This window comes from Macaca thibetana, chromosome 1, assembly GCF_024542745.1.
Source record: "Macaca thibetana thibetana isolate TM-01 chromosome 1, ASM2454274v1, whole genome shotgun sequence".
Lineage (NCBI taxonomy): Eukaryota > Metazoa > Chordata > Mammalia > Primates > Cercopithecidae > Macaca > Macaca thibetana.
In genome coordinates, this window is record NC_065578.1 from 186,311,770 (window position 1) to 186,332,887 (window position 21,118).

General features: G+C 41.7%; 1 protein-coding gene across 2 annotated transcripts in view; it reads left to right on the forward strand.

Annotated features, from left to right (window-relative positions):
• Positions 1 to 21,118, forward strand: part of ASTN1 (astrotactin 1) — a 306,380-nt gene that overhangs the window by 188,930 nt on the left and 96,332 nt on the right. For both annotated transcript variants that reach the window (XM_050766760.1, XM_050766769.1), the window contains exons 9-11: positions 12,931 to 13,005; positions 19,678 to 19,815; positions 20,337 to 20,487. In XM_050766760.1, the coding sequence (XP_050622717.1) occupies positions 12,931 to 13,005; positions 19,678 to 19,815; positions 20,337 to 20,487 (364 nt within the window). The remainder of the gene's footprint in view (positions 1 to 12,930; positions 13,006 to 19,677; positions 19,816 to 20,336; positions 20,488 to 21,118) is intronic.

Consider the following 21,118-nt stretch of genomic DNA (forward strand, 5'->3'; position numbering starts at 1 on the left):
TGCACAAAAACGAATAGCTTTTACTTGTTCAGGCATCAAAATTGACAAAATAAATGCCATAGTTTGTTTACTTGCCATCCTTGTTTCATCGGCTCCTGATCCAGGGCAAGGACCCGGCCTTTTATCTGCGTAGCCCAGTACTCTCCGTAGCGCCTGTCTCATCAGAGGTGTGTGATAAACACTTGAGGAATGAATCAGTACATTAATGACATTCTTGATAGCAGAAAATGTGTATTAATCATTTCTGTGTCCCTTGACTGTGTTTAGCCAAATGTTTTTTTAACATGGCAACTGGTTAATATTTTTTAAATAAACAGATAAATGAAGAAATGAATGAGTGATTGAATTAATAGTGAAACTTGCTAAATATGTTGAATTTAAACAGATTAGTAGATAGAAAAAGACTTTGGGAAAACGATAAAAGCTCTATATTAAATATAGTTCCTTGATGGATATTTTATTCTTCCCTGGTTTACTTATTTTGTCAATTTTTCCTGGCATAAAATCACAGAAATGTAGGAAGCTATTTTTACTATTGTACATCTTGTCCCTTATTATTCACTGTCTCTTGTGCTGGTACCGTTCACTCTCCTACCTTGTCACTGGAATTTAATGTTAGTGTCTGTGGTGGAGGAGGAATTTCACCCTACTTGGTACAGGGATGTAACATTCAGTCATGAATATGTGTTAAACTGTTTTTCTTGTACAGGGATGGATTTGCACAGATCCATTGCCGAGCTCTTGTCCTGTTCATTTGTGAGCAAAGATGGGTGTCCGGGGACACATGGCAGGCTGTGCCCATGGACAGGAGTAAGCAAGACGAACAAGCTTTCAGGACCACTGAACTTGAGGCCCCGGCTGTATTAGCCCAGGGTAAAAGTCAACTGAACCTTTAGATGCAGAACCAGAGAGAAGTGGAGGGAAGAAAACAGTAGTTACTATTATCACCATTTTACAGAAAAGGAAACTGAAGCTTGGAAAGATCAAATATATTTAGCTATATCAGTTGCATGAAGTTAGCAAGGGACTTGAATCCAGAACTTGGACTTGAATGGAGATCTATCTGACTTCAGAGCTCACCCACAAAACCTGAGCCATGGTGAGACTTTCCTGGGGTGATTTGTGTGGGAAACTGCAGGCTCAGTGTTGATCAGCGAGGGACCCTGCTCTCAGCATGCTCTTTCTGCCTGACTGCTTTCAGTGTCTGCAGCAGCTGCTAGCAGGGTGAGAGAGGAGGAAGAGAGCAGTCGTGAGTCTCACCAGTCGTCTGACTCCCTACCCACAAAGAAAATGCTGCAGCTGTGACATAGGTGTGTTTGTGTGTGTGTCACGTGCACAACTCACATGTGTGTATGTGCACATAGGTGGGGGCATCTGTATCTGTAGATGAATTTCCGAATGTAGGAAAATCTCAATGTTGCATAATACTGTTTTCATGGAACTGTTGATCCTCAGAAATAGAAATGACTGACAGGTTTTCAAAACTGAATGTGCATCTCATATAATTGTAATGAGATTTGGGATATCTTAATTCATCGATAAAGGGAACAGGGAGGAACTCAATATGCTTCACCTCTCATTATCCAGAAATTTAAAAAATGGATTCCAATGAATTCTTAGGCTAGATTGCAATTTCTGTTTCTATGCAATTATACAGAATGCCAAACTCATCTATAAAGATCAGCTAAGGTGTGAATGTATACATGTTAGGTCAGCAATTCCCAACCTAGTGTGTGCTTTAGAATCATCCACCTAACATTTTTAAAATACTGATGTTTGACCCAACCCTAGATTGGTGAAATGAGAGCCATCAAAATTTGAGGACCAGTTTACCCATATGTAGGGTAAATCTGATGTACCAAAGTTTGAGAATAATTCTGCTTATGAGAGATGCCATGATAAATGAGATTCAGTAGCTATTTTAATGAGAGAATATTTATAAAGGAAGACAGGTAAGTGACTCTAATACAACGCCATGTATGCTAATATTGCCCCATGAAAACACAAGCAAGGGGACAAGTAATTCTTTCTATGCACTACAGATAACTTCTGCTCCACCCACTACTTTGTACCCAGAGGCCAGTGGTGGACAAGCTAAGCTGATGCCCAGCTAACAGTCCTGTGGGTAGACCCAATGCTGCCTTTGTGTATTTTCTCCAACAGCTTTATGCCTATGATGGGGAGAAGAGCAGAGCAAGGTGTGGGAGAAATCCCAGGATATGTGCTCCATGACAATCCTTCCCTCTGCCCCTTACTAGCAGTGTGACCTTGGGCAACTAACATGACCTTGCTGAACCCTTGTTCACCTTTGCCACTTGGGGATAATAACACAGCTGTAGAGTTCTCTAGGTAGCTGTGAAATGACACATAGACAGCACCCAACAGAGTACCTGCCTGACATGTGGAAATGCACAATAAATGGCAGCTGCTATTACTAGCTTTTTCTGACCCACTCAAGATTTCTTCCCTTTGCCTTATATAATTCTTGATCCCAAAATATGCAGGGAAACTACAGTTCTCTGGGCTAAGTTTCCCCTATTTGGGGACAGATGAACTCTGTCTCTGCCTTCTATGATGATCCTTAAATCAAAGGAGCAGCTAGCCCTTCTCCAAGTTAGGTGCTGGGAGTCAAGGTATGAATGCCTTCTGCGTAACTGGGGCCCATGACAGTGCCCCTCACTTTTCTTATTCTCTCACTTGCTCTTTCTTGGCTAAAAGGCCGAGTGTGATGACAAAAAGTTCAAGTGTGAACATCACATTTATGTTACATGTGTATTTGTCTTTATTGCCATGTTTTGGGACAAGGTTGTATCCTTGAGTTTCAAAATCTAGAAGAAAAGGTACAACATTTTGTTCACTACTACCCATTTCAAAATCATTTGACATATCTATAAAATTTATTTTCAGGCTGGGCGCGGTGGCTCACGCCTGTAATCACAGCACTTTGGGAGGCCTAGGCAGATGGATCACAAGGTCAGGAATTTGAGACCAACCTGGCCAATATGGTGAAACCCTGTCTCTACTAAAAAGTACAAAAATTAGCCAGTCATGGTGGTGCACACCTGTAATCCCAGCTACTCAGGAGGCTGAGGCAGCAGAATCACTTGAACCCGGGAGGCAGAGGTTGCAGTGAGCTGAGATCCGGCCACTGCACTCCAGCCTGGGTGACAGAGCAAGACTCCGTCTCAAAAAAAAAAAAAAAAAAAAAAAAAAAAAAAATTTCAGCATTTAGAATCAAAATTCCTATTAATGTGTGCATAATAACAGTTACTATTTATTAAAAATTGACTGCATCCCAAGGTTATTGAAAGTTATTTGCATATATTAAAAGAGTATTCAACCCTATGCAGTTGATGAAGTAGATAATATTATTATCCCTAATTTACAGATGAGAAAATTGAGCCACAGAAGGAAGGGATCCTGTCAGGTTTTTATTGCTCTATCTTTAAATGAGATAATTTATATAAAGCACATGTGTGCCCATATACATAAAAGATAGACTGAAAGTTACCCTAAATAATAATTAAAAATTAATAACCAAAGATTATCAAGAATTTGCAATTTATTTATACACGGTGTTCAACAATATCATGTTTTTGTGGAGTATACTGTACTTGAGAATTCCCATTTTACATGTGAAGAAGTTGAGGATCTGTGCTCTTATTTGCCTGGGGACATGGGAGCAATGGGGAGTTTGCAGTGGTAACTTCCCTGGAGGGCCCTTCTTAAATCCCATTGCCTATGAAATGCCAGGAGTGGGCCGGGATGGCAGCACTCTAGTCAGGAGTGGAAACTGTTCGTGCCTCATTACTGGAAGGAGGCCTGAGTAATAGGCATGGGCAGGCAGGCAGGTGGATGTGGTGGTGAAAGCTTTGCATCTTGATTACCTCTGTTTTCTCAGTTATTGAGGAAGCACATCATGTGCCGAAGGAGAAAATGGGGGAGGAGGTGTCAGAGGTTTGAGAGAAAGAAAGTATGAAAAGGTGATCTAGAGAAAGGGAGAGTGAATGAATGAGGAAAATGTAGTTTGATCACTGGGCAGTATTCAAGAGGCCACTTGAGGTTAGCGGTCAGGGATTTTAAATGAAACTAATCAGTGTGGTGGCCAACTGCATTCATCTGTGCAAACGCAGAAATGGAGCCACAGGGTCGTTGAGTTTAACCAGTGTTGGAGTGTTTCAGACAAGTATGATGAAGTGATGGAGGAGCGTGGCAGTTGAGGTTACATGAAAGGGAATGATTACAATAATGGATGACATAATTTAATATGAAAAAAGAAGGAAGAACGTACACGAGGTGGGTGAAGGTCAGGAAAACAATGGTAGAATGAATAAATTCTAAGCATCCAGGAGGTAGAAAATTATGGCATTAGAAACAATAAGTTGGCAAAATAGGAGATGATGCTTAGATATTGGGATTTTTGAAATTGAGACCAGGGAGGGGCTGCAGATATTGGTTATCTAGAACATGACCATGGGAAAAGGAGGGTAAAGGTAGGATCATTAGAGGAGAAAGGTCAAAGAGCAGAGTGACTTGATTTTAGTGGATACTTAAGTTACCAAAAATTATGGAGAAGTTTTGGGAGAGGACAGTGATCCAGGATCTGAAATGAGGAGGGAAGATGGGGGCAGAGCAGTATAAGTATGACTGCAGCAAGGAGGGAAGTGGATAGGATACTCTCGTCGCATGAATTAATGAACTTACCCAAGGTTACAGAGATAGTAAGTGGTAGAGCCAGGTTTTAAACCTACTCAGTCTGGCTCCTGCACCTACATGAACTACTCTTCTAATTACTGACAAGTGTGTTATTTTTCTGTATAAAAAAATTCTAAATGAGTTTGTTTACTACTAATAGACATTAAATAGTACAATCACATCAATATTTAATTTTTCTTTGCATGAGATTTATATGGTAAAAGATAACGTAAGTTTGAGGTCAAGCATGGTGGCTCACAGCTGTAATCCCAGCACTTTGGGAAGCACAGGCAGGAGGATTGCTTGAGTCTAGGGATTAGAGGCTACAATGAACTATGATTGCACCACTGCATTTCAGCATGGGTGACAGAGTGAGATCCTGTCTCTAAGAAAACTAAAAATTAAAAAAAAAAGTAGTAGTTCATTTAGCAAATGTAGGCACTATTTTATCACCATTTTATTTATTTATTTATTTATTTATTTATTTATTTTATTTTATTTTTTGAGACGGAGCCTTGCTCTGCAGCCCAGGCTGGAGTGCAGTGGCCGGATCTCAGCTCACTGCAAGCTCCGCCTCCCGGGTTTACGCCATTCTCCTGCCTCAGCCTCCCGAGTAGCTGGGACTACATGCGCCCGCCACGACGCCCGGCTGTTTTTTTGTACTTTTTTAGTAGAGACGGGGTTTCACCGTGTTAACCAGGATGGTCTCGATCTCCTGACCTTGTAATCCGCCTGTCTCAGTCTCCCAAAGTGCTGGGATTACAGGCTTCAGCCACCGCGCCCGGCCTATCACCATTTTATTTTATTCATTGAAACACTTCAACACTGGTTAAACTCAACAACCCTGTTGCTCCACATCTGTGTTTGCACAAATGACTGCAGCTGGCCACCACACTGATCGGTCTCATTTAATATCCCTGACCGCTAACCTCAAGTGGGCTCTGAATACTGCTGGGTGATCAACATGTAATAACTCGAGGCACCATTTTATCCACATTTTACAGATGAAAATACAGTCATGCACCACATAATGACATTTTAGTCAACAGTGGACCACATGTACAATAGTGTTCCCATGAAATTGTAACTCTATATTTTTACTGTACCTTTTCAATGTTTAGATGCCTAAACATTTACCATTGTATTATAATTGCCTATAGTGTTCAGTATAGTAACACATTGTACAAGTTCACAGCCTAGGAGCAATAGGTTATACTATATAGCCTAGGTGTTTAGTAGGCTATACTGTCTGGGTCTGTGTAAATGTGCTGTAATTACACAATGACAAAATCACTTAATGATGCATTTCTCAGGATGTATCCTCATCATTGAGCAACTCATGATTGTACTGAGGTTAGGGAAATCAAAGGACTTATCTGAGGTCATATAATTCAATGATTGCTTCATCCAGGGCTTAAATTCAACTCTGTCTAACCCTCAATCTCATTTGCAATACAGTGGAGCTCTTTCTTGAACGCCTGCTATGTAATGGTACTACTCTGCACATGGTGGGTTTAGTAGACACGATGACAAGGTCCTTTATATCTGGTGAGCAGAAAATAGTCACTAGATATATATAAAGGAAAGTGCAGGGTGCCATGAGAGAATACAACAAGGAAATATAACCTAGTCTAGGAGTGCCAGGGAAGGCCTATTTTAGGAAATCATTTTTAAGTTAGACTTTCAGAACAGTGTAAGTTGTCCAAGTAAATAGCAGTTGAGGGACAGGGGATATGTCGGGGGTGGTAATCCAGGTAGAGAAACAACATTTGCAAAGGCCTCAAGGCCCTATAGCATCCTTTGTAAACTTTAGGCATCATTATTCATCATTATGCTTACTAACTTCTGATAAAGCCACAGGTTTACCAGATAATCTAGGGATTGGTCATTCTAAGTACTTATTTTTTCCCAGAACTAGTAATGATTGTGAAGATAGTGACATGTAATAATCTCCCCATCTTACCATTAGGATACATTGAAGCATGTGATGGTTCAGCCAACTGCACAGCAGAAAAATTCATTTTTGCCATTTTTCTCTTCACCTTTCTCCTGTATATACTGCAAACTGCCTTTCTCCACAAGCACTTTTAAAATGAGCCTCTATTCTCTCTTTGTTTCACTGCACCCTTCTTGCGATTTATTTACGTAGTTTAGAAAAGGAATATTTGTTTAAATGCTCTCACGTTACATATAAATATAATATCCCATACTGGGACCCCAAAGTGCTGTGAATAGCTGGGCAGAAATTTTGGAAACCATGCTTCTACCAGAAACTCAACCAAATGTGGGCCAGAGGCAGGCTTGAAAGAATGTGCTTTCATTTAACTGTGGACAAATATTTCCATTTGTGAAAGTTCCTTTTATGACAGGTAGAATAATATGTAAGTCCAGAAAAAGCTTATAGTTTCTCAAAGTCCATAATGAAATGCCCTGTTCATCACTGCTTCTGAATGAAACATCCCATCTATGCTGGACTGTATCAAAGAGAATACACACACACACACACACACACACACACACACCATACCCACATTCATATATACACAAATACATATATACATACATATATTCTCTCTCACTCTGCTTATCTCCCTACTTTTCCTTCTTTCTTGCTTGCTTTCTTTTATCTATCTATCTATCTATCTATCTATCTATCTATCTATCTATCTATCATCTATCTATCTACCTACCTAACTACCTACCTACCTACCTACCTACCTACCTACCTACCTACCTACCTACCTGTCTCTCTCTATTTCTCCTCCCTCTCCCTGGATGGCAAGTCTTATACAAGGAAGCCTATCACCAGACATGCTAGCTAACAGCTTCTGAGCTCTGTTTCCAAGTGCCACAGTTAGGTGGAAAGTTGGGACTAGCACTTAATCAAAAAGTGACATTTAAAGGACCCTTGTTAAAGCAAGAGTAGTCCCTTGATGCACTGAGAAAGCCCATATGAAGGGAGCATCCAGTCAGCCTGGTCATGCAGGGTCTTTACTCACTAGGTTACAGAGTGAAAGAAATGCCTAAGCTATCAGCATGGACAAGCATCAAGTCGAGTCAAGGCCACAGACAACCTCTGACGCAACACATCACCTAGACTAAGGGAAAAATCCCTGCAACAGTGGATATGTCCTAAGGGGGAGGAGAGAGAATTGGGAGAGAAACTGAAAGCTTGGAAATTGCCAGTGCTTAGAGAAGACTCTGAATAGACTGTGGGTATTGTGTGAGACAGGAGGAAGAAAGAAAAGGCAAATAAAAGATTACCACTAGTTAGCATACGTGTTTGCATGTGTGCCTGCTGGCTGCTGTGCATCTGTTACAATGGGTCCCTCTGTGGCACAGGCTATGTTCCTGCATGGGCATGGGTCTGCGGTGCTTCCTGTGATATGCCTGAATGGAAGCCACCTGTAGCTGCCCACATGGGACGACAATTTTCAGGGTCTTTATTTGTTAGAATGAATGAAACAAACAAACAAACAAACAAAAATGCTCTATTCTGACTAAAAAGATGTGAGTGGTTTGCCCTGCACTGAATGAATATTGGAGACCACATATCAAAGTGGATACAAGAGACTGAAGGTTCCTTCCAATGACAGGGTTCAACCTCTTGCCCCACATCTGACCTGACACAATCCATGGGCTCCTTGATGGCCTAGTGCCCTTTCCAAAAAACGAATATTGGCACAGTCTGCTCAATAATGCTGCTCACTTCTAATGGAGGCAACACTCTTACCACTACAAGCAGACAGAAGCTGAGGCTTGCCACTCACGCTCCTTTCCAGCTCTAGCCCAGAAAACCAGATAGGAGTTGCTATCTCTTCAGAAGCCTCTGCTTACCCAGCCGAGAGATTGGTCCAGGTTGTTCATCTGACTCAGAATATGTCAGGCAGTTCTCCCAGAGATTATTTTTTTTCCTAATGAGGAGACAAAGTGTTTCCTCTGTGGCCCATACTGCTAGGAGGCATCTCCACCATGTGTCTTAGCTGTTTGGAGTGAAGTCCATAGTCTGAAAAACAGAGCAAAGGGAGGCAAGGGGCACCTAGAAGGACCTTTAGACCCTGCTTGCAGGTATCTCAGAGGCAACTTCCATTTAAACCTGGATACAAGACTTCATGATAGGCTTTTTTTTTTTTTAGTGAGGCCTGTTGGGTTTTCTTACTTTCTCTTGCACTCAAAGAGCCCAAATACAGAGGCCTTTCCTCTTTCAGTGGGTCTCAAGCAGGTCCGTTTTCAAAGTGTTATGAGTGCTTTTACGTCCATCTCTTCATTACTTTGCCCCGCCTTTTCCTGTATGACCATCTGTGGCTTTCTACTTGTGTGCACTAAGCTCCCCTGCCAGACCCTCCACTGTCATTCTATGCACTGCCAACACCAGCCTTCCTTGCACCCAGGATGGCGACTCTACCACCAGCCACTACCACTTAGCTTATTTCCTAAAAACCCCTTCCTCTTCCCTTTTAACATTCTCAGTGGTTTGTCTGGATCTATATGTGTTTCTTCACAAAGACCTTAGATTCCTTTGAGGGCAAGAATCTCTTTATCCCAAATCCTGTTGCCTAATATCACAGTTCACACACAATAGGCCTCCACAAATATTTGCTAAATAAATCAAGTAAGATTTCTCATCTCTCTGGCAGATCATTCCGGACTAGAGGGAAGAAATTAAGTAAATTCCCCTTTATTCCTTTGCCGGTGCAATTTGCTACTTGCTGAATTCTCTTGCCATTTCACAATATGCTCTTCCCCGCTCTTTGAGTTTAATGTCAATGCTGTAGAGTTAGTTGCCCAGTGAAGTGACCACTGGGTGGGAAGTGGGAGGTGGGAGGTGGGGTGTCGGGGCTTTGGTCTTTCCATTCTCACGTTGCCTCCTCTCCAGCCTATGTGAAGACATCTACAATCTGAGTTAAAGCCTGCGTTGGCATTGCATTTGCACCTAGGGCAAGACACTTCTTCCTCTGTTGAAGTTTGGGAACCACTCCTTATTATAGTATTTATATTTGATGCATATAATTGATCAATTTAACTTATTTAACAAATGATTCTATGTGTGGCACTCACTAAATGCCACGAACTGTTCTAGGCACTTTAATTACATTAGCTAGTTCCTCCTCATGACAACTTTGTCAAAGAGATAGTTATTACCATCAGCCTCATTTTACAGATGAGGATATGGGGTTACAGAATGATGAAGGAACTTGCCCAAAGTCACACAGTGATTGGTGGCTAAGCTGGCATTTGAAATACGCAGCTTAACTCCAGAATCCATGTCCTAAAACCACTGTGCTCTGCTGCCTCTAAATGTGATCAGGGTGGGGTCTACACTGCACTCCTCTACATCCTTCCAATTTGAGTTGATATTCTTAATGTTCAGGGCCCTCAAAAGCAGGAGGTCTCCTTGACCTAACCTACTTAGCAACAGTGGATGAGTGCTTAATAAATACATCCAGGCTCATTGCTTCCTTAACTTTGGCTTGAATACAGGTTTATTTGTGTCATTCTGCATATCTAATTGTTCACATAGTATTTAATGCCAGTCATTTGGCTCTTGAAAATATATTTTCAAACAACCTAGGAACTATGCCAACAATTAACTATAATTACACATTGTATCAGTTTTGAGTGCTGGAAATGGTTGGAAGGCAAAATGTATGTTATTTAAAATGTTAAACTGACAGTAAATAAAATATGATCCTACCCAAAATAGAGATAAATAAAATTGCATGTCCCTCTTTTTTTATTGCCTTTTCTAGGTGTCTGGGATTATATGGAATATTTTTTTCTCGTGATTTCTAGACTTTTTCTTGAATTAACAGATATTTTTAGCTGTGCATAGACCACCATTTTCTGTTCAGCAAAAAAAAAAAGAATCAAATTCAAACCCTACTCAGTGGGTTCACCTACAAAGACGAACAAACATAAAAACACCTGGGGAGGGGCCTTTTATTTGATGCAAGAGTTATTCACAGTACACTGTTTGGATACTTTATGGAGCCAGTTCTTGCCTCTAGGTATTTCCAAATTGAATCCCAGGAATAATGCATTTATAAATAGTAAGCTTAAATAATGAACACATTCATCCTAGCCACTTCCTTATATAGTTCCAATGGCTTTCCCTTGCAACAAATAAAGACTCTGGGTAATTAATTCTTTAGCTTATTGGGTTAAGTTGGTGATTTCCAACACTATCAATATTTTGTAACAAATATTTTTGGCGGGGCGCGGTGGCTCAAGCCTGTAATCCCAGCACTTTGGGAGGCCGAGACGGGCGGATCACGAGGTCAGGAGATCGAGACCATCCTGGCTAACACGGTGAAACCCCGTCTCTACTAAAAAATACAAAAAACTAGCTGGGCGCGGTGGCGAGCGCCTGTAGTCCCAGCTACTTGGGAGGCTGAGGCAGGAGAATGGCATGAACCCGGGAGGCGGAGCTTGCAGTGAACTGAGAGATCCGGCCACTCCAGCCCTGGCGACAGAGCAAGACTCCGTCTCAAAAAAAAAAAAAAAAAAAAAAACAACAACAAATATTTTTAACCCCTTTTATTATGTGTAAATAAAATTTATAAATAATAAAACCCGTAGATACAAAATTTTAACAAATATAGCATCTTAATATTAAGGGAGAAATAAGAATAATTTATAATGATATAACTGTTAATATTTAATAATTGTACCTTCCTATGCTAGTTATAATAAATATTTTAATGCTCCATTACAAGAAAATAAATAATAAATTTGATAGACATTTGTACCTAGTGCAGATTCACCATAATATAATATATAATATAAAATGCAATTTTATATTATGATATGTGTGAGAATAATACAGACTGATACACATGTGCTGTATTGGTGATTCAAAGTGATTATACAATGTGTAACCTCCCCTCAAATTATAAAGTAGTTATGGACCTAGAAAATTCACTGTATTCAAACTGTACTTTGTGCTTATATGTCAATGGAATTAGCATCTATGCTCATACCATTAGAAGCGGGTTTTCAAAACCTAAATAAATGTCTTGCATGACAGTCAAAAGCTTGTAGGACATGGGGAAATTTTTGTTCTGCAGAACTGTCCTGAGCAATGCACTATTCTAGCCATCCTAGCCCTACCTTCTAAAGGGCAATAATGACCTTCAGTCATTGTGTCATTCAAGAACAACTGCCATACATTTATCAAAATACCCTCTATGGGGTGACACCCTCTGCACTGAAAACCACTAGATTAACTCCTAGTATTAGAATTAGTCCCAAATAATAATTAATAATTTATTCTCCTGGCTTTTTGTAGTCTTTGAAAACAAAAGGAATGTCTACAGTAAAATTGTCAATAATCGGGTTCATTATAAGACTGTAAGTTGCACAAGTGTAAGGGCTAAATCCACCTAGTGTGTGCAATAGCTCAGTACTCACAAGATCTGGGCTTTGCTAATTCTTGCTTTAATGATTAAATAATGGGCTTAGAGATCTGGGTTAGTGAAAAGATATACACTATTTAAAAGAAATAGTCTTGTTACTTTCTAATACATATGACAATACCTGGATGTTCACTAGAAAGCATTACAGTTAAGAAATATTTGCAAACACAATTTCAATTGTTTCTGTTTGAGTGAGTGACATTAAAATGTTTGAAGATGTCTGAAACCTATCAAAGACCCAGCATCCTATTGTCATTTTGAATAAGAAAAGAAAACATATCGAATATCCTGTATGAGCTGTAGTCTTTGGCCTAAGAGGTTTGCTTAATCTTCACAATGGTCTGTTAGGGAGCTATCATTTATTGACCCTATAGGAAATTAGGACTGGCAAGCAAATTATCTGTCCATAGTCAGACAGTTGGTTCAATGTCAGAATGAAGTTTGAATCCAGAACTGTCTGATTCCCAAGAACTCACACTGCTCTTCTAGCTAGGTTTCTGCAAATCTACATCTGAAGGACCATGAATTATGAATATGTGAGGTCTATCTTCATATAATTTTACTCTATATGTAGTTCCAATTGTCATGGCTATTAAATTCCATTTTCCTAGTAGTTCAGTGATTTTTACATTTATTGTGTTCTTTGTCAGGTCCCAGGATTCAAGGTCATGTGTGAGCTCATATTAGTGAGCTTCCTGAGGGCAGGGGCTATGCCCTGGATGGCTGGGTCTCTACCACCCAGCACTGTGCCTGGCACGAAGTGGGCGTTCAGTGAGTATTTGTTGAGTTGAATTTAATTGAATGATGTTTCTTCTTTTAGGCCATGGCCTTACACAATATTTCAGCGAGGCTTTGACCTGGTTTTGGGAGAGCAGCCCTCTGATAAAATATTTAGGTAAGTGATTGTCTAGGGACTTGCTTATGTATGTCTGCAAACCCTGTGTTCCACTTCCACCTGAACTTACTTCCTAGTGGTAAAGTATAAAATGGGAAACACCTTGAGTTGTCATGGCCACCTACTAACAAAAGTGCTTGCCCCCAGTCATGCCCAGGGACAACATGGAGGACTTGGAGGTCAGACCGATTCTGTTTGGACCCTGGCTTCCTTCTTTGCCAGCTCTGGGAACCTCACTAATTTACTCAACCTCCTGAAGCCTCCAGTCTCTGCATTTGTTAAATGGGGCTATATTACATGCCTGGCTAGGTTGTTGTGAGGGATATATGAGATAATGCAGGGAAAATCCCTGGCACAGAGTGGGCAATTAATGTCAGTTTCTGCCACTCCATTTTTGCATCTAATTTGCACCTTCCTCATAGAGTCTTAAGTTGTTCAAAATGAATCTCTCCCGCCCCTGCCTTCCCCTTTTCTAAACTCTGCCTCATTATTATTTTCTTTTACCTACTACTTGCCTGATCAAATTGGATGCTTCTAGTCCCTCCCAAATTTCTACCTACATACCTGGGAATAGCACATATTAGAAAGGCCCACAGCAGAGGAATAATTTGAGTGCCAGCCAGGAGCGATTCGATTATCATAAAGTTTAATTCATACTAGGCCTTAGCTGGAACAGTTTATTTCCAAAATAAGATCTTATCCATTCATTTTGTCAATCTATCATTCACTTAACGTACATTTGCTGAGTTCCTTCTAAGTGCTTGGCTTGACAGTATGGGCATGAATACATGTCCCTCCTTGAGTAAGTCATCTAGTAGAGGAAGTGAGTAGTCCTGCATAAGCGGCTGATGAATTCAGCTACTGCATGCCTTTTCTGGAGAAATGGTGAGCAGTGTAGGACAAATGGAAGACTTGCACCCATACAGTTTGCTGAGTCTCACTTCTTCACTGCCACCTTTCCAAGCCCCTTCCCAGACCATCCCTGTCAGCCATTCCTGGCCTAGGTGTTAATTTTTGCTCCTGCATTTGCCTCCTAGGGCTCACTCTTTTGCAAAGCTTCTACTGCTCCTCCTGTAGCTGGTTGTGGACTCAGCTTAGCCACAGCCGTGTTCTCTTAGGCATGCTCCTAGCTAGAATGCGGATTCACAGAACCACTTCCTCAAAGGACTTTCCCTTGTCCTTTTCTCTCCTGAGTGTCTGTCCCAGGGAAGGCTGGGTCACGCTCATGGCATTGGTTACAGGCTGCTTTTGAGGATTTGTGCTGCAAGAGATGTCAGCTCCATTCCTTGGACTGTGATATGGGCATTAAAACTTTCCAACAAGGATTTATCATTCGGCTGACTTTTTCTTTCTTTTCCCTACTACTGATCTTCCACAACTTCAGAGGGTAATAAAGATAAGGCAGATGAGGAGCCTGGTGGAATTTGGCTGATTGACATGGATAAGTTCCTCATTCCCTGAAAGTCAGAAACTAGCAGTTTGAAAAACAAGGGCCTTAATAAAATTGCTATTCAAGCAAAACCTGCACAAAAACTGTTTCTATCCCCACAAGCTCCATTTATGCTTTTTTCAAAGTTGCTGGCTGTCAACTGGATGTTTTATCCAAGCACTGCAGAGTGGACCAATTGTGTGGTTTGACCCATGAGGTCAGATATCTTAGGAACCAGTGGGTTAATCAATAAGTGACTAAGAATTTGTATCCCTAACGTGGAAACAACTAGCCTGTCAAATGAAAGCAATGGGTCACAATCTGTTTATTTTAGGTACCAGGAACTTTAATCAAAACCACTCTGGCATCTGAGTAAACCACCTACCAACGACCACTCTAAAAAATTCTGTGACCTGGTCAGTCACTATAATTGGCTACTTATTTTGCTACTATGCTCACTTATGATTTAGTGTCCTATTGAATTCCAAGCTCCTGAACATCTCTCTAGACTCTGAAATCGAGTTTAAATTCCTCCATTTAAATCTTTTTACTATCGAATGCCAACATACAACTTCCTCTAAATGAGCCACTCTTCTTCTAGAGAACCTTTCGTTCTTGGCTGAATCTGTTTTCTAAGTGATCCAATATCCGCAATAAACTGAATGTCTCCCCCTCTGCTCATTTGCTCATACCCTTTCCTCTAGCAAGAATGCACATTTTTCTCACAATATAAATACTACCATTTTTTAGGATCCAGATCAAGTCTCCACCAAACTCAGCATCTATTGAACACCTACTCCTTCAAGGTACTGTTTCAGATGCTGCAGATATAACCAAACAAATATGACCAAGATAGTCTCTGACTTCAAGCATTTACAGTCTCATCCAAAAAGCAGTCTCCAGCCCTGGTTCTCTATGAGAGTCCCCAGCGTGCTTTAAAAATGACTGACGATCATACCCAGAGCAAACCAATTAGTTCGTAAGTTCTGGAAGGTGTGGCGAGGGCATGAGCGTTTTTAAAAGCACTATGGTGATTCTAACCTGAAGCCAGGATGGAAGAATATTGCTCTAGAATGTCTCCAATCCACTGTAGCAATCCGCAATGACTTTGCCCCTGCAAAAGCCCATCATATATGGATTGTAATATGTATTCGTCAATTATGTTATTTAATATTTATTTTTCAACTGCCTATTTTTCCCCAATGAAATGATGTTCTTCTTGAGTGAAGGAGCGGTATCTTATATCGCTTTAAATATTTAACATCTAACATACAATCTTGAACACAGCAGGCCTTCAATAGATATATGTAGATAATCATTTCAGTTATTTCCTAAAAACTTGAACCCAGAGTAAGAAAAGACCTTGATGTTCAACCTAACCTTGATAATCTGCAATCCAAATAACCTGGGAAGGGCCCAAGCTAGACTCAAAGGATCTAAGAGGACCCTGAATCTACCGACTGAATCTTCCCACCAAACCCACTCCAGTGCCCAAGAAGTCCTCTCTACTGTGGCTAGGGTCACTCCTTTCCACTAGACTGTGGGGGTAGGGATTGGTACAGACCAAATTGATCCCACAGAGACCTTCCCTCAAAGTGAGTGCCTGCATCCTATGGAACAATTCCCTGTCCTGGAATAGCCTGCTCTGAGAAAGCATGGAGATGCCAGATCAATAGCAATTGATACGTTTCCTCACATTCCATTTAATGGCAAGCCACGGTGACAGCACAGCCTTGTTCTGTGCAGCACTCTCTGGTGAGTGTTTGCCTCTGGACAGGAATTTCTAGCTCTAGTTGAACACAGGGCTGTGTGCAGGACTCAGTGCACAGCTGAGCCTTCAACTGCACTGGTCAGCACCAGCTGTCTCCAGAGAAGGCCTGAGTTGGGAAAGCATTCTAGATGCTCACCCAGCTTATCTTGGGTAGCTTTTTGAAGTTGTTCCTGCCAAATCTGCATGAATGGGGGACAGATGAGATTTTAGGACACAGCTTTTCTCTGACAGTTTGTTCTATATTTGGTTTTTGGAGTTACTCAGTAGATTTTGCAGATGAAAGAAAACTTGAGAATTCCATAGGCCTGAGCCAGCATGAACTAGAAAGCTGCTGGGATCCATACCTGAGAATCAGACCAATCCCAATTTTCCCATTTACAGAGGGTGACCTTGGAGAGGTTACTAGTTTTAAAAATTAATTGATATATTGGTAAAGTGGGGCCAGTTGACCAGCCTCAGAGGACTGTTGTAAGGATAAATGAGGCCACACTACAGAGCACCTGCCCCTTTACAGTTCTCTGCAAAGATTAGTCTCACCCAACACCTGACTTTGCTTCCCCTACAGGGTTTCACCTTGATCTTGCCAGAGGCTGCTTTTCTTATTAAAATGGTCCAGTGCAGTGTCTCAGGAGCTGCTCTGCACATAGGAGGTTTCTCACAGTATCAGATGCATTTCCACCTTAACCTTTAAATCCGTATAAACCTAGAGGTTAACCTATAGCCTGCTCTACGTAGAGGATAATCTTAACCTCTGCTTCCACCTTTAAATTTGAACATGGAGATTGTGTTTCCCAGAAACTTGTGCAAACTAAAGAACCTAATGAAATATCATTATCGATCAGTCAATACATATTTATGGAGCGACCTCTTTGGGGCAGAAATTGTGTGAGGCAGTGGGGATACATAGGTGACAAAGAACTGTCCTTTGCCATCCAAGAGAGCACATTCTTCTGAGTGGTGATGGACACATGAAAAGACAGGCACAACTCATCGTTTCAGGAGCAGCAAGGGGCTCTGAGTCAGGTGCACAGGCTCAGCCCCTTGTTCAGCCTGAGGGTGCAGGGTGAAGGCCCTGGGCAGGTTTCTGGAAGGGATAGGATCTTACCTGAGTCTGCAAATGATTAGAAGTCAGACATAGAAGAGAGGGAGGAAAATCCAGAAAGAAGGTCTATTAGGAGCAAAAGCAAAGAGGTGAGAAAATCAGGACTACTTTAGGAACTATAGTCAGATTTCATTGTAAGAGCAGAGGGTGACCCAGGGTTTGGTGAAAAAAGAAGCTGAAGAAGCTATCAGCTATCGAGGATGACCTCTTTGGAGGTTGGAACTTTATTCTGTAGGTACAGGGTGCCATAAACAGTTTAAGTTGGGGGAAGTTGTGATTTGCTTTTCTCTTAGAAATATTAGTGTATTCAGAGGAGGAAGAGAAAACTGTGAGATGGATGGGCATGGAGCCTTCTCTTTCAAAAGAAAAATTAACCATCGGAAATGTACCAGAACTGCCAACGGCTTCCTAAAATCAGTTACATAAATTATAAACCACAGGTCACAGATTTGTTGCTCTGCTTCAATGCAAATATTGTAATTTTGAAATCAAAATAGAAAACAAAATTTTATTTCTATGTCCAATAAACTGCCTCCTCCTTGGTACCATTCAAACTACTTGTAGACATTCTCTCTAAAATAATATAATAGCAGAGGTGCCCCCACTCCAGCCTGCCTGTTATAATGTTTCTATCTCAAGGATGTTCATTGTGAAATGCCAAGTGAAATTATACAAATTCTTGGAGGTTGTTTTCTTCAACTTACATTATCCTTAAGTCCCGGATTCCAGATACCTTGAGGCAATCAGCCCTGAATGGGCTCCTTAATCTTACCAGATGAAGTGTGTGAGTGTGTGTTTGTGTGAGTGTGTGTGAATGAAGGGACTGTCATGCTTCCAATTTTGCTAACTGCTTCACAGAAGAATGAAGCCATGGTCATGGTCTTCTAAGTAACAAGCTTTCCTCCCCTGGTGCAGGCACCTCCCTGCACAGACTTACTGCTTGATACTCCTGTGAGTGGGGAGAACTGAGTGACTCTTACAGAGCCAGAAGCATCTCTAACATTTCAATGCTGCTTAATGCAGAGGTTCACCAACAGGTCAGAGAAGTAGGGGCCCAAGAGTCAGGGTGGAAATGGGAGAAAATCCCCCAAATCCTGGCCACTTCCTTCCTACCAGTGGCTCTGCCTGGCCCCTGGAAATCCCCTGCGTTAAGCTGGCACATGTCCCACACCCCTCCAGCTGCTCTAGGGCCCAGGACTCTCTTTCATGTTGTGGGCAGAAATCATGTGGCTTGGCTGCCCTCTAACTCATGAGCCCTAGTCAATGGGTCTGCTCTGTCCCATTGGTGCTAGTCAGTGGTCAGCTTACTGGAGAGGGCTACATTTTTTTTTTTAAATAAAAGATCTGAAGTCATCAATCTGGTTTCCTAGAATTTCAGGCAACCTGGGGAGGGGAGAGGGTTATGTATGTGTTAAGATAGAGAAAGGAGCAGGATTCTGAAATGGTGCTGTGTGAGGAGCATGCTAATGGTTCTGTTTAATTGTAACATCCTTCCATTGTTCCTCCTTCCACATTAAGTGGGGAGGGGATGCCAGACTGCCACAGCCTCTTCATATCCCACCCACACTGGCTTTGATCCCGCAGACTATTTTTGACTATGAACACAGAGCATTTGAATGTCTTTGAAATGAAATGAATGAATAAATAAACAAATAATCTCTCATGGTTTTCTTAAGCTCTCCCTTGAAATGCCGATTGATTCTTTTACTCCTTTTAGCCCTTGTTGTAAGAATAATAAAAAAAAAAATCTTCCCTGTATCCCCAGGGTTAACACCTTTAGCCAAGGGTGTGGGTAGGAGTGCAGAGAATAAATCTGGGCCTGTTCTGTTCATTTGTTCATCTGCTCTTCTCTCCTCCCTGGAGGCTCTTGGCTTCAGTCATTTCTGTTCCCATCACACAGAAGCTGTAAAGGGGTGCTTTCTTTCTTTCTTTCTTTTCTTTGTTAGGGTTCCTCCAGGCACAGAGAGATGCCATTGCCGCCACTGTGGGTGTGCAGCCGTGGGATGGGGACGGTGGGAGGCTGGCATCTCTCTTCAATTAAAATGCTTCCAATTATATCTGACTCAAGACTGGGGAAGCCCAGCTTCAAATCCGAAGAAAGCTGGAACTTGCTTTTTATGACTTGATAAAAACTACTTCTAACAACTAGTGAGCAGGCACCATAATCAGTTCTCCAGCTGCCTGGCCATGTGAGCAAGGGTTGGTCTCTCTACCTCCTTAGAACTTAGTCATTGCACCCATAAAATGGCAATCTTTCTGAAGAGGACTGCAAAGGGTGAGAAGAAAGCACTGGTAATGAAATGCCAGATCCCCCAGTGGTGAGTGGTGATGCCTCCAGTCATGACCACCTGGCACTGGATGTCCCTGCAGATTCACCTACACCCTTGGGGAGGGCATGTGGTTGCCCCTCAGCAAGAGCTTTGTGATTCCGCCAGCCGAACTGGCCATCAATCCATCAGCAAAGTGCAAGACGGACATGACCGTGATGGAGGATGCTGTGGAGGTCAGGTGAGTCTGGCTTCAGGACTGAGGCCTGCAATTGGCTTGGGAAGCAGAATGAGAAACTACCTGTAGGTTCTAGGTGCTGGGGAAGGAGTCACAACAAGCTAAAAGGAAAAACTGGCAGGCAACCTGCTAATTCCCCCTATGTTGTGCCAGGATCTGCTTTTTATCTGGGTCAATATTGCACATCCCAAGGCTCATTCACTGGAAGAAGACATAAAATTAGAGTTTGTAAGCACTTCTCACATACACTAAGGACTGACAGGCAATAAAATGTTAATTTACTTGCCCAAGTTTAGACCTCTTTCTTTGACCAGGCGTTACAGCCTTGGCTCATTTCCCAGATATGGAGAATGCCCATCATTTGTTAGTTCAAGGCTTGGAGTATAGTTGATCTTCAATTCTTATAAGAGAGAGTGAGATACAATTCAGTTGACTAGAGAGGAGCATGGAATGTAATGCCACGCCACTTGTTGCATCTGGAATCTCCTTGACCCCTCCCTGCCTCCCACTCTTTCTGCCCACAGAGAGGAGCTGATGACTTCATCCTCCTTCGACAGCCTGGAGGTTCTCTTAGATTCCTTTGGGCCGGTGCGCGACTGCAGCAAAGATAACGGGGGCTGCAGTAAGAATTTCCGCTGTATTTCAGATCGCAAGCTGGACTCCACTGGTTGCGTGGTAGGTCTGCCCTGCCAAGCTAGTACTTTCTATTTGGGGGATGGGGAGGAAAAGCACGAGGGGAAGACACAATGCAGATATATAGGTAAAAATGTGCTGTGATCCCCAGTTGTAAACACCAGCTAGTTAAATTAGGGATTTTCTCTTGATAAGGATGAGAAGGTAATCATGAGTCAGTTAGTCGAGAAGTTGTTATGGAGTACCTACTGTGTGCACTTTAACTATTCAAGAAAAAGTTTAGTTCATAAGAACTAAATAACTGCTTAATTGTATGACATTGATTCTAAATGTAATAGAAAATTTTAGGAGAAACCTACCTAAAGCTAGAGTGATGAAAGAAGTAAGTTATGCCAGGAATGCTAGTGAAAAAATAAAAACTAAAAAAGAAAAAATCTTTGTCCCCTCTGTGACCACAGCAATGGGCACCTGCTTCTTCAAAGGTGGGCTTCTAAAATACTTCGTTATCAGCTCTATGGACTGTGTCTATGGTCGCTGACTCACACCTGTAATCCCAATACTTTGGGAGGCCGAGGTGAGAGAGTCACTTGCAGCCAGGAGTTTGAGAACAGCCTGGGCAACATAGTGAGACCCTCGTCTCTCAAAAAAAAAATGGAATAAATTAGCTGGGCAT